This window comes from Spermophilus citellus, assembly GCF_964194105.1.
Source record: "Spermophilus citellus genome assembly, chromosome: 9".
NCBI lineage: Eukaryota > Metazoa > Chordata > Mammalia > Rodentia > Sciuridae > Spermophilus > Spermophilus citellus.
In genome coordinates this window covers 43,014,337-43,026,915 of record NC_138191.1, presented here as the reverse complement: position 1 = coordinate 43,026,915, position 12,579 = coordinate 43,014,337, and the positions used below count along the sequence as shown (strand labels likewise).

The window sequence follows — 12,579 nt, the reverse complement described above, 5'->3', positions numbered from 1 at the left end:
ATAATTGGTCGTACTGGTAGTTTTGCTCAGAGTATTTAATAGTTGAAATATGGAAATTATGGAGGGCGATGAACTTTTAGTTGGTTTCTTTAGGTCAAATACAGTTCTGAAGAAAGAGCTGCATCAATCAAAGCAATAGCAAAAATATGTGTGACTTTAAAGTAGCAAGTACAGGTTCAAGTTCTAAACCACAGTTTCGAGTTTAATTCTGCTTCAACTTAACCACTGCCAAAACAGAGTGGCCAGAAATACAGTTATCCCTGAGACACATATGGCTCATTCCTTTACATTCAATTATTTGTAATTTCAACTTCCCTATAAAGCTTCCATGTCTAATCAATCTAGCAGGCAGTATTATTTCACTAGAACAAAGCCAAGCATTTTTAAAATATTTATATAACTTCCCAATCTTCATCAACACCACTGTTTGCAAACTTGAATGAAAAATGAATAGCTCCTCAGGTTGGGGTTGTGGCTCAATGGTAGGGCACTTGCCTAGCACGTTCGAGGTGCTGGGTTCCATCTTCGGTACCACATAAAAATAAATAAAATAAAGGTATTGTGTCCAACTTCACCTAAAATTATTTTTAAAAAATGAATTAAAAAAATTGAAAAAAAAGAACTGCATTGAGAAGATTGAAAAGGAACATCTATCAACTATTATTAATTCAGCCTCCCAAGCTGGGCATGGTGGTACATTTCTGTAATCACAGTGGTTCAGGAGGATGAAGCAGGATTGCAGGTTTGAGGCCAGCTTTAGCAACTTAGAGAGTCCCTAGCAACTTAGAGAAACCCTGCCTCAAAATAAAAAATTTTAAAAGGGCTGGGGTTATAGCTCAGTTTGTTAAGTGCCCCAGGTTTAATTCCTGAAAATAATACGTACATAAATTTAACAAAAAAGAATAACTTCTTCATGAGCTTTAAAAAGTTAAAGCATGGGCTGGGGTCATAGTTCAATGGTAGAGCACTTGTCTCACATGTTTGAGGCACTGGGTTCAATCCTCAGCACCACATAAAAATAAATACATAAATAAATTGTTGGGGTTGGGGTTGTGGCTCAGCGGTAGAGCATTCGCCTTGCACATGCAAGACCCTGGGTTCTATCCTCAGCACCACATAAAAATATATGAAAAAAATAAAGGTACTGTGTCCAACTACAACTAAAAAATAAATATTTGAAAAAAACTGTGTCCGTCTAGAACTAAAATAAATTTTTTAAGGCTTTTTTTCATTTTTCATTTCCACAAATCATTTTCATTTTTCATTTCCCCAAAAGAGAAGGTGAAAGTCAAGGAAGATTTTTTAAAAACAAACAAACAAAAAAACAGGCTAGGAAAAGGATCAAAGAAGAATGAAAACAAGTGTCTCTTGGTGTTTTTCAGGACCGACAGCTTAGAGAACTGTCTTCCTCACCTAGGCTTCCATTTTATTTCTCTTGTCTTCATGGCTGAACTTCAAGGACATAAACAAATGTCCTTCCATTTCCTTACTAAGGGCCTGGCTTTCAGTTCCTTTCACTAATCATATTTTATCCTCCATCGTTTTTATTTGGGACCTCAAGACAGTTAAATCACAGCTTGCCAGAGATAAAAGAAAGCTTAGAAATCACGTTCCTACACCCATTTTCCTTCCAAGCTGGCAGGATGTCTGAGGACTAGGAAGACTGTGACTTTTCAAAGATCATGAAATGACTTTGGATTAAAACCAGAAAGAGAACTCAAGCCACACAGAATAGCTTCTCCATCTTTGCTGTATTTCAGTATCTAATTTCTTACGTTTCTGTCTCAAGTTTAGACTATTCACTCCCATTGCCAAGAACAATCTGTTGCTTGGTTTTTATTTTATTAGCAAAATATTACATCATAAAAGCCACATAAAGTGTGACTCTCAGCACGCCTTTTGATAGGCACCTGAGCTGAAGAATAGAAGCAAACTTCTCAATATTGCTTGGTCCTTTTCTCCTTCTATGATTTTCATTGTGCAATAATGTTAGCAGAGATTAAAGTAACTTCACCTCAGTCACTGATTTTTTAATGGTTACTTACGTGCCAGGCATGTAACTAAATGCTTAATCAAGTCATAATAATAGACCATAACTTTTGAAAGATGGTTTCTTTCACCTAATATACACATGCCTAGTGTACACATTAGTAGTAATAGTAAACATTAAAACAATTTCTGTGTGGAGAAATATCACTGAAATTCAACAAATCCAACAGATACATTCTCAAATCCAAGGAAGAGAAATTACTCAACAAACTGGCTGGTGTCATGGCTCAGTGGTAAGCACTTGCCTAGCATATATGAGGGCATGGGTTTGATCCCCAGAACCACAAAAATAAATTATAAAGAAAGGAAAACACAACAATCTCAAATATTTCAGTGAGATATATCTTCTCTAACTCATCTCCCAAGTGTCAAAACAGAGAAAAGAACAACAGAATATTCTCCTTACAAACTAGATGCCATCCAGATATAGAGAAGACTGGAGGGAAAGAATATTGGTCTTCAGACATAAGAACCAATGAACTATCTAAAGGAGGTGTTAACAGTAACCCTACCCTCACAGGTAATCAGCAGGAAAAATTGCCTCTGAATAAAAGACTCTCCTTATGCTGCTTTAAATTAGAAATTAATTATAAACTCATTTGTAAAGTCATTGTTATTTATTCATTTTCATTATTTCGTATGTGTGGTTTTGTTGGCAGAACCACCTACATGGTAAATTTAACTAATACAATGCTGATACATAGACCACTTAATTCTTAAGAGTTAACAACATTCTCCGATGATGATCAAACATGCTCCAATAAAAATATTAGAAATGTACCAACTACATGTATAACTATAAAGCTCTAATAAAAATATTTTTAAAAATTTTAAGGCAATTACCTTCCCAAAGTCACGAACATCAAACAGGTCAAATGCTTCGAAGAGTTCGCTTTTCCTCATTCCAAACGTCTCGCAACAGGCTGTGAGAAATGTCCGTATGTTCTTCAAACAGAGAAACTGAGAAATGAAAAAATAGCTATCAGTATAGAGTGAATTATTCCAAATGCTACCAATCTTCTGCCACACCCAAGTTGCTACAAAAGTGACAGAACCAATCCACTCCTGAGGGTGCTGTTTGTTCAACCAGAAGCACTGACTGAGCATCCATTCTCAGTCCAGTAATATGGCTGTGGACAGGCAGGTGAAGCTTACATTCCAACAGGAGAAAACAGACAAGAACAAATACAGCAACACAGAAGGAAAACTTTTGTATTTTCATATGGTGGTTAAAACTGGGAGGAGAAATCCAGAGAGCTGGTAGAGGTAGGTGGGGAGAACTTAGCCAGGTCTTCTTGAGAGGAGGATGGGGCAGACATCTGAGGTACTTAAGGAGCAAGCCATGCAGAAAAGTAGACAGAGTAACCTAAGTTAAGAAGCATCACATACTGAGGCCCTGAGGCAGGAGTGTCTGAGTATGTTTGAGAAAGGGGCCAAAGTAGAGTGAGTAATGGGGAGAAAGGTAGGAGGTGAGCTAGAAAGGTCATGGGGTCAGATGGTAAAGGGCCTTATCAGACAGCTTTTATTTTAACTGATAAGGGAAGCCATTGGAGGACATGGAACAGATCAGGAACAAAATATGTTCCACAAGGGTCTTCTTGGGCTGCTGCATTGGATATAGATTGGAGAGGGCTAGAGTGAGAATAGGGCAGGAAAACCAGACAGGAGGCTACTGCAATAACCCAGGTGAGACACAACTGTGGGTAGACCAGGTGTTGCCTTGCAACTGTGTTGAATCTGAGATGACCATAAGTCATCCAATGGAATGTGGGGCAGGAAATGGTATGGACTTCAGACATAAATCTGGGAGTCTTTAGAGTATAGAGAACACTGAATCATGATGCTGGCTGAGACTACTTTGGGAGAGGAGAGGAGATCTGAGGGCAAGAAACCTTAGGAAAACAGGAGAACAGGAGGTGGCTACAGAGGAGTCTGACAAAGAATAATCAAGGCGGAAGGAAAGAAAATCAAAGATGGGCTTCCCCGAATCAAAGCTAAAAATGTTTCTAAGCAAAGAGAGTAACAAGCTATGTGAGATGCTGCAGACAGTCAAGTAAGATTTATTTATTTTTTAATTGATTTTTTTAAAAGTAAATGACAGCCAAATGCATTACAATTCTTATTACACATATACAGCACAATTTTTCATATCTCTGGTTGTATAGAAAGTATGTTGATATCAATTTGTGTCTTCATACATGTACTTTGGATAATGATGTCTATCACATTCTATCATCCTTACTAACCCCCTGCCCCCTCTCTTTCCCTCTCTCCCCTCTTCCCTATCTAGAATTCATCTATTCTTCCCATGCTCCCCCTCCCTACCCCACTATGAGTCAGCCTCCTTATATCAAAGAAAACATTCAGCATTTGTTTTGGGGGGATTGGCTAACTTCACTTAGCATTACCTTCTCCTGTGCCATCCACTTACCTGTAATTGCCATGATTTTATTCTCTTTTTTTGCTGAGTAAAATTCCATTGTATATATATGCCACATTTTTTTACCCATTCATCCACTAAAGGGCATCTAGATTGGCTCCACAGTTTAGCTATTGTGAATTGTGCTGCCATAAACATTGATGTGGCTGTGTCCCTATAGTATGCTGTTTTTAAGTCTTTTGGATATAAACTGAGGAGAGGGATAGCTGGGTCAAATGGTAGTTCCATTCCCAGATTTCAATCTCTCTAAATGAATATAGATACAAAAATTCTCAATAAAATTCTGGGAAATTGAATACAAAAACATCAAAAAGATTGTGCACCATGATTAAGTGAGATTCATCCCAGGATGCAAAGTTGGTTCAACATACAGAAATCAATAAATGTAATTCATCACATCAATAGACTCAAAGATAAGAATCATATGATCATCTCAACAGATGCAGAAAAAGCATTTGACAAAATATAGCACCCTTTCATGTTCAAAACACTAGAAAAACTAGGGATAACAGGAACATATCTCAACATCATAAAGGCTATGCTAAATCTCAGGCCAACATCATTGTAAATGGAGAAAAATTAAAGTCATTCCCTCTAAAACTGGAACAAGACAGAGATGCCCTCTTTCACCACTTCTATTCAACATAGTTCTTAAAACACTAGACAGAGCAATTAGACAGATGAAAGAAATTAAAGGGATATGTATAGGAAAAGAAGAACTTAAATTAGTACTATTTGCTGATGATATGATTCTATACCTAGTAGACCCAAAAAGCTCCATCCGAAAACTTCTAGAACTAGTAAATGAATTCAACAAAGTAGCAGGATATAAAATCAACACCCATAAATCAAAGGCATTTCTGTATATCAGTGACAAATCCTCTGAGAAGGAAATAAGGAAAAATATCCCATTTACAATAACTTCAAAAAAAAATAAGATACTTGGGAATAAAGTAAGATTTAGGTCAAGTGCTTCTGTGCTGTTTTCATGGAATTTGGAGTATGAAGGACATGCATTCCTTGACAGAAGCAGGTCCTGTGTGGGGACTAGAGTGAAAGGCTGGAGCAGCTCCAGAAACAACAGGAGAGAGTGGATACAGGAGAGAGATGATGAAGTCTGGCTACAAAGGGAAACAGATGGAGCTGGAGAATTCAAGGAAGGGTTTTTAAAAACAATGGCAACTATGACGATGTGTTTCTATTTCAATGGGAGTACCCTGCTGGAGAAGGAAAAGTTAATTAGGAAAGAGCAAGGCACAGTATCTAAATGAAGTCCTTGGGTAGGCAAAAGAGAAGGGATCAGATGCTGAAGTGCAGAGGCTGACCCCAGAGAGGGGCATGGTCAGCTCAGTCACACCTACAGGAGGTGCAGAAGGACAGGCAGACACTGCTGAACACTCAAAAACCAAAAGTGAGAATTCACTTTTCATATCAAAAAGACTCAGATTCATCTAAGTAAAATATACACATGTCCTGAGAATGAATTAGTTCTTTTGTAGAAGTATTACTTGCAATGGCACACATTTTTAAAAAAAATCATAATCATACATGTCAAAATTTTAAATATTCTTGCTATGTATCAATTATGCCAAAATAATTTCAAAAGTAAAAACTTAACCTCCAATAAGTGATCAACATCTTAGCTAATTATTGCATCTTTTTTAAGCATGTTTCATTTTGTTTTTCTTTTTAATCTTTAATTATGCAGAAAGCACATGTTACTTCCTCTACATTTGAAACATTCAGATTTGACATAAACTTAACTTAGACACAGTTTTACCCTTTACAGGAATCATCCGCAGAGGCTTAAATATTTCAGGAGGGGTTAAAACCACAAGGGAAGCATCATAAACCCTTTGAAACACACAGGCTGCAGCCAATCAGCACATGCAGTTACTGCTTTCACTTTAAAAATTCATAAGAGACCTTTACAACACAGAATCACTCTGCATGTTGCTCTTCCACATAGAATTGTTTATTTACAGATTAAAAGGCTTGCATTCTGCCAAGACAGATAATAATTACACTCTGGGGGATTATGCAACTGCTCTCTTGCAATATTTTTTACATAATTAAGTGCCGGACTCATAGCTCACTAAGGAACAAAGCATAACTGCAAATGCCACCCTCTGAAGATTTCTCACCAAACTCAAATTTCCCCATGTATAGGAAAAACTGCAGTTGGCTTCTACTAAAGTGCTTTGATCATTAATTCAGTAAAGCTAAGAGTATTACTGAAAGTAAAAACAGTATAAAATTTAGTCATTGTTGCATGCACATAAGACTGAAAAACAGTCTTTCCTCTTACTTCTGGAACAAATGTTAACCTTACTTGTCCCCTAAGTAGTTCAATTCTGCTAAATTCAACAAATATTTACTGGATTTGGAAAAAGTCACTGTATGTTCTTGCTTTTCCAGGCAGTCTTCAAACCTGGTTACACTTTTCTAATGTATGCTTTCAGTCAATCATTTTTTAATTCCTGCAACATTACACTGGAAAATCTACAAATGATTAAGGATCTGCCTCAAGCTCCTCTATTAAATTTATCAGCAAATTGTCATAATCCTCAAAAGTTGGCTGACAGCGCAAGGTTCACAGGTCAGTGGATGCTCACAGGGCCATGGGCACAAGCAGGACAGAGACATGCCCCTCATGGTATTTTAGAAGTTGGGCTCACCACTCCAGCTTTCATCCTACTTTTCCTTTTTCAAGTTTATTTAAGAAAATTCTGAACCAAAAGAAAAACTGAAATATAATGAACATACCCACCTACATAATCATTGTAACAGAGTACCATATAGGCTTTTGTATTTGTACATTTTAAAATTAAAAAAAAAAAGAAAGAAAGTATATTTTGCTGAGGCATTTGACAGTAAGTTATAAATGCATATAAATAACTCAATATGCATCTCTAGGAATGCAGAGATACTTTCCTACATATCAATAATATCTATATTACATCTAAGAAAATTAACAATAATTTTGTATTATCTAGCATACATTCCAAATTCACATCTCCACAATTGTTCATCTCATGCCTTTTTATATTATTTTTGCCCAATCTAGGATCCAATCAAGTTTCAGCCCTTGCATTTGGTGGTTTTATCTTTCAATATCCCTTTATCTAAAAGTCCCAAAGCTATCGTTCTGTTTTGTTTTGTTTCGTTTTTAGTGACATGGACTTTCTGAAGAGCTGAAACTGTTTTATATACTGCCCCACATTCTTCATTTGACTATTTCCCCACAGTGCCATCAAACCTATTCTTCTATCACTTGTGTTTCCTGTGAACAAAAATCTAGGTTCAAACCAAGCTGTTTTGGCAAAAAAAAAAAAAAGGGCTTCATATTCCATATTACAAATTTCATATTTCCTCATATCAGAAGACATAAAATGTTGGGCTATCCCATTTCTACTGATGCTAAGCTCACACTTGGTTAAGATGGTTACTACCAGGACTCTCTACTGTAAAGGTACACATCTCCTTCATCTCTGTAAATAGCCTGGGATGAAAACAGGGTAACATGTGGCATCCTATTTCCCAAACTTGTTTTCACAATGCATACAGCATCTTCTGATTGTCCCAATTATTCCATTTGGAATTGTAAAATAGTGATTTTTCTATCATTCCTTTCACCTTTATTCATTGGTAATTTTATAAAGTTGTAAATGTATGATCTTTTGTAAATTTATAAATCTTGTGTTCCTTTCTTTATTTCATTTGTGAGCAAATCAACTGTTCTCATTATCCTTTTTGATCTTCATGTTATCCCAAATTTGCCTCTGAGGAATCCTTCAAACTGGTTTCTGTGTCCTTTTGGTATAATTTCATTCATCTTCTTGTCTTCAAGTTGTCCCAAATTCATGTCATATTTTCTCAGACCTAGTTCTAAATATTCATTTCCCCAAAAAGGTCTGTTTCCATTCATAAATAGCAAATGGTATTTACCAAAGCCTGAACTCCAGACTACTTCTTACATAAGCCAATTACATTAAATGACCCAATGCCTCTAACTTTTGCTTAAATTATCTACTAGTTGCAACTGAAAGAGCCAACAGGATTGGTCTAACTGGTCTCTAAGGTGCCTTTCAGAAAATGATATAATTTTTTATGGAATATGTAATAAGCCAACTCTTATCTCCCTCTTTTCAGGATAAAAGGGACTTGAAATCACTGAAGAATAATTAAGATGTAATTTTATAGCTAGAGATGTGATTGTCTTACATAAGAGTGTTTCAGTGTTAAGCTTTTTTCCCTAAGACAATCTACTCAGTCTTTGGGATCAGAAGGTTCTGATTTGACGTTCTGTGTGTCATCTTTAGCAGCTGAAAAATACTGCCTTCAGGTGGCTTATGTGGCACAAGGACAAGTCCATCTCATTACTTCACAACCATGTCTTATTCTTGACCAAAAATTACACAACTTTGCTATGTCATATAACTTATTTGCCTGAAATAACTTTAGCATTTCTTAAAATTTAGAATTTTAGGAAGTATAGTTAAATGACTTCAGGGTTTTTTTTTTTTTAAGTACTAAATGTATCCATATAAGATAAAGAGTTGCCAAGTAAGGACACACAAATTACAAACAGCCATTTATAATGGGTATTGATCAGATATCTGTTATATGCTAGTCATCATGAAACTTTTGAACTTATTAATGTGCTAGACAATGTGAACTGAATGCAACACCAAGAACTGGGAATGAAAAAGAAAATGTGACCCAGGCCCTACCTCCAAATCAGAGGCAGGCAGAGCAGACTGACAAGTGAATCCGCAGTTATAAGATAGGGTGGCAATCGTTATGAAGACATTCAAAAGTTCTTGCAAGTCCTGGGTGATCAGGACAACTTTCTGGAATAACTGCTACATGAGATGAGACCTAAAGGATGAGGGGGAGCCAGCCCCACAAACAGAAGAAATGGTTGGTGCACAGGGAGGGAAAAGGGAATCACTAGATTATAGGGTACTCCAGGGAAATAGCAGGGCATGTGAATGAGCAGGGAAGAAGTCAAAGCCAGGACCACTGGGGGCAGAGGAAGTGATTAAGAGGGACACAGTCCTGGGCAGGAGAAGTGGAAGATGGACAGGAGAAGGAGCTGTGGTTTTCCTGCCCTGCCAAAAGGACTCAAGCTTTTTCCTACAAGAAGTGGAGGTTAAAGGATTCTAAGAACACTACTCAGCTTTATATTTTATGATTACTAGTGCTATGAGTTTTGAGTGATTGCTATGTCTATGCTAAATGTTTATACCATTTAATCCTCATAATAATCCAATTGGGAAAGTTTTTTCTTCTATATCTACTGAGGCTGAGAAATTTATTCAAGTTTACATAACTGCATTTGCCAAAGTAATGGAGTCAGGATGCAAACCCAGGCATTCTGGCTACAAAGACCATTATCCTTAACTGTTATTTTATACTAACTTCGTTTTGTGGTATGTAGAATTAAAAATGGTTTTCTTTTTATTAGGGAGATGATGTGGGATACTCAAGCAACACAGGACAATCTGAACACCATCATATTAATCTCACAGGAAATGATGGTGATTTAGAGTAGGAGGAGAGAAGGAGAAACAGAAAGAACTCTAGTTTTTCCATATTTTCTAGGAAATAATATGCAAAGGAAACACCTAACAATTAATTGGACATGAGCAGGGATAATTGAAAGAAAAAAGAGAAGAGACGTCAGATGGCTAGTATGAGCATTCACTGAGTATGTTAACTTGACAAATGGGGACAGAGGCATGTGAAAGACTGGTTGAGTCAGTTAATTCTTGTCTTCATAAATGGAGAGGCCCAATAATTAGATGCCACCTGGCTTCCCTCCCAGGAATACCCATAGATAATATATTCTAATAACAAAGACACCTGTCTTAAACTGCCCTTTGTCTCTCTGTCCCTTACAAAAAGATGATGAATGGCTTACTCATTGAAGTCAAGGGATGAAAATGTCATAAAAGCACTCCACATCAATGCACATAACCTTCAGAGAAGAAAGTTCAGTACCAACAAGGCTAAGACATACTAAAATTATACACAGGCCAAAGCTCTCTGGATTGGAAAATGTTTCATAACCAGAAAGCCATCACAACAAAAGTAGCTTTCGAAGGTGCCACTTCTGTTGTCACCACTTCAATGCTAGCAACACTGAGGTCAAATGGCTAAAGTTCACTACAAAACTGAAAAAAACCCTCCCCTTTCTCTCAACACTTAACAAGCTCTGGCTTTTTCACTGTATGTGTGAGAAGCTTGTTGACACTTCTCAAATGCAAACAAGATCATTTCAACTACTCCTTTAGAATTGTTAGCAATGATGAATAGTTGGGCACAATCAGAATTATAAGAGGCCATTCATAAGCTGATTGGCAGTTTTGAAAGACACAGAGGAGACCAGCATTAAGGCCTACTTGCAAATGTGGTACAAATAGTTTTCCTTCTTGGAGGAGCCTCACCTCAGACTTTATCAAGCCTCTCCCCAGGACCTCTATCACTGTAACCCCTCTCCTCCTCTGTGCCCCTCCAAAGGCTCGAATCATCCTTCCTACAGTGGTAAGTCAGATGAGATAAAATAGAGAATTTTTTAAAAAGCAAGTTTCTCCCTTACTGGAGTTTCCTATTCCTCTCACTTTTACCATATCTTGTCCTTTTATCCCTCTATAGCTCTTTAAATCAAGTGAGCTAAATCTTGTATCGTCTAGAAATTTAAAAAGAAAGAAAGAAAGATTTTTACTTGTATCGTCTAGAAATTTAAAAAGAAAGAAAGATTTTTATTTGTTTGATGACCTCATCTGTTCTTTTCCCTTTATGGATCAGTGGGTGCCACAGGATATCATCCTCATTGTCCTTTGAAAAAAAAACTCAGCTCGGCACTGCACAACATCTTCACATTACTTTCAACTCTATCCTGATGTTATAAATAAAGATTCCAAAAGGACATTCAGAGAAGAAGATAGAAATATGTTTGGATAGTTTCTTAGCTAAAACTTGTATTCAAGTCATAAAACCAAACTCCCCTTATTCTCAGTATACTGAAAACCAATATTTCTGTTTTGATGATTGTCTAGGCCTTAGTTCATTTTTAATTTAGTGAAATGGTTTTAATCAACTAACCAAAAATGTAGTTATTTAACAGGGAAGTCACAGGGTATTTTTTGGTTATTGATTTTTATTTGATGGTAATGCATTTTCGTGAAATATGTGTAACTTTGTTGAAATGATTAAGCTCATAAATATAGGGCTGCTAGGTAAACACACATACATGCTCTTCATTCTGCAGCACCTGGCTCACATCTGTAATGGTAATATTCAAGCTTGATCGTATGTCTGTTTGCCCAGCTATGCCCATGATATAGTAAACATCTTTGAGAAGACAGATTACATCTATTTTGTCTTTGCATCTCCAAAGCTTATATAATAGCACAGTTTTAAATAAATTTATGAATGAATACTGCTGCAGTTTAGTAACCATTCCTTGGTAGCCAGAGAATTCAGAATGCATTTTTATATTAAACTGACATCCTAGCCTTACATTCATTGTTAGAGTAGAAATACATTTTTTATGAAGGTACCTCAATAGAGTAGTTGGTGATGTTACATTTATAAATAAAACTAATAAAGATTTTAAATTATTAAGTTCACATGTATAATCTTTATTTTGGTTGCCTATGTCTGGTGTAAGTTCAATTGTGAACTGATAACTGATTTTCAGGAGCCCCTAGCCAGCAGTCCCTAAAGCGCATATGGACACAAGCATGTACATACACACATACACACACACACACACACACACACACACACACACACACATACACACACACCCTCTGTTGCTTTCACTAGCTCTTGTTCTCATAAGAGGAAGCAGTGTACCCCTCTCCCTTGGTAGGAACTTAGACACTCAATTTCAAAGGTTTTTGTTGTCACCTTGCATTAGTCCTTAGCTAGAAAAAAGATTAACACACTGCATCTTTAATCCTCATTATGTGTTTTTAGTCTTTGCACTGAAAAACTGAATACTTAGGGAGTGAAATGTCCAAGTTGGCCTGAAATATCTATTTTACTATGTTCCTTGATCTTCTAATGAAAGTATGCAT

The 12,579-nt window shown here is 36.6% G+C and overlaps 1 protein-coding gene across 1 annotated transcript in view; it reads right to left on the bottom strand.

Annotated features, from left to right (window-relative positions):
• VAV3 (vav guanine nucleotide exchange factor 3) overlaps nt 1-12,579 on the bottom strand; it is a 365,289-nt gene that overhangs the window by 279,043 nt on the left and 73,667 nt on the right. Inside the window, exon 2 of the mRNA XM_081308329.1 lies at nt 2,893-3,009. Within this exon, the coding sequence (XP_081164455.1) occupies nt 2,893-3,009 (117 nt within the window). The remainder of the gene's footprint in view (nt 1-2,892; nt 3,010-12,579) is intronic.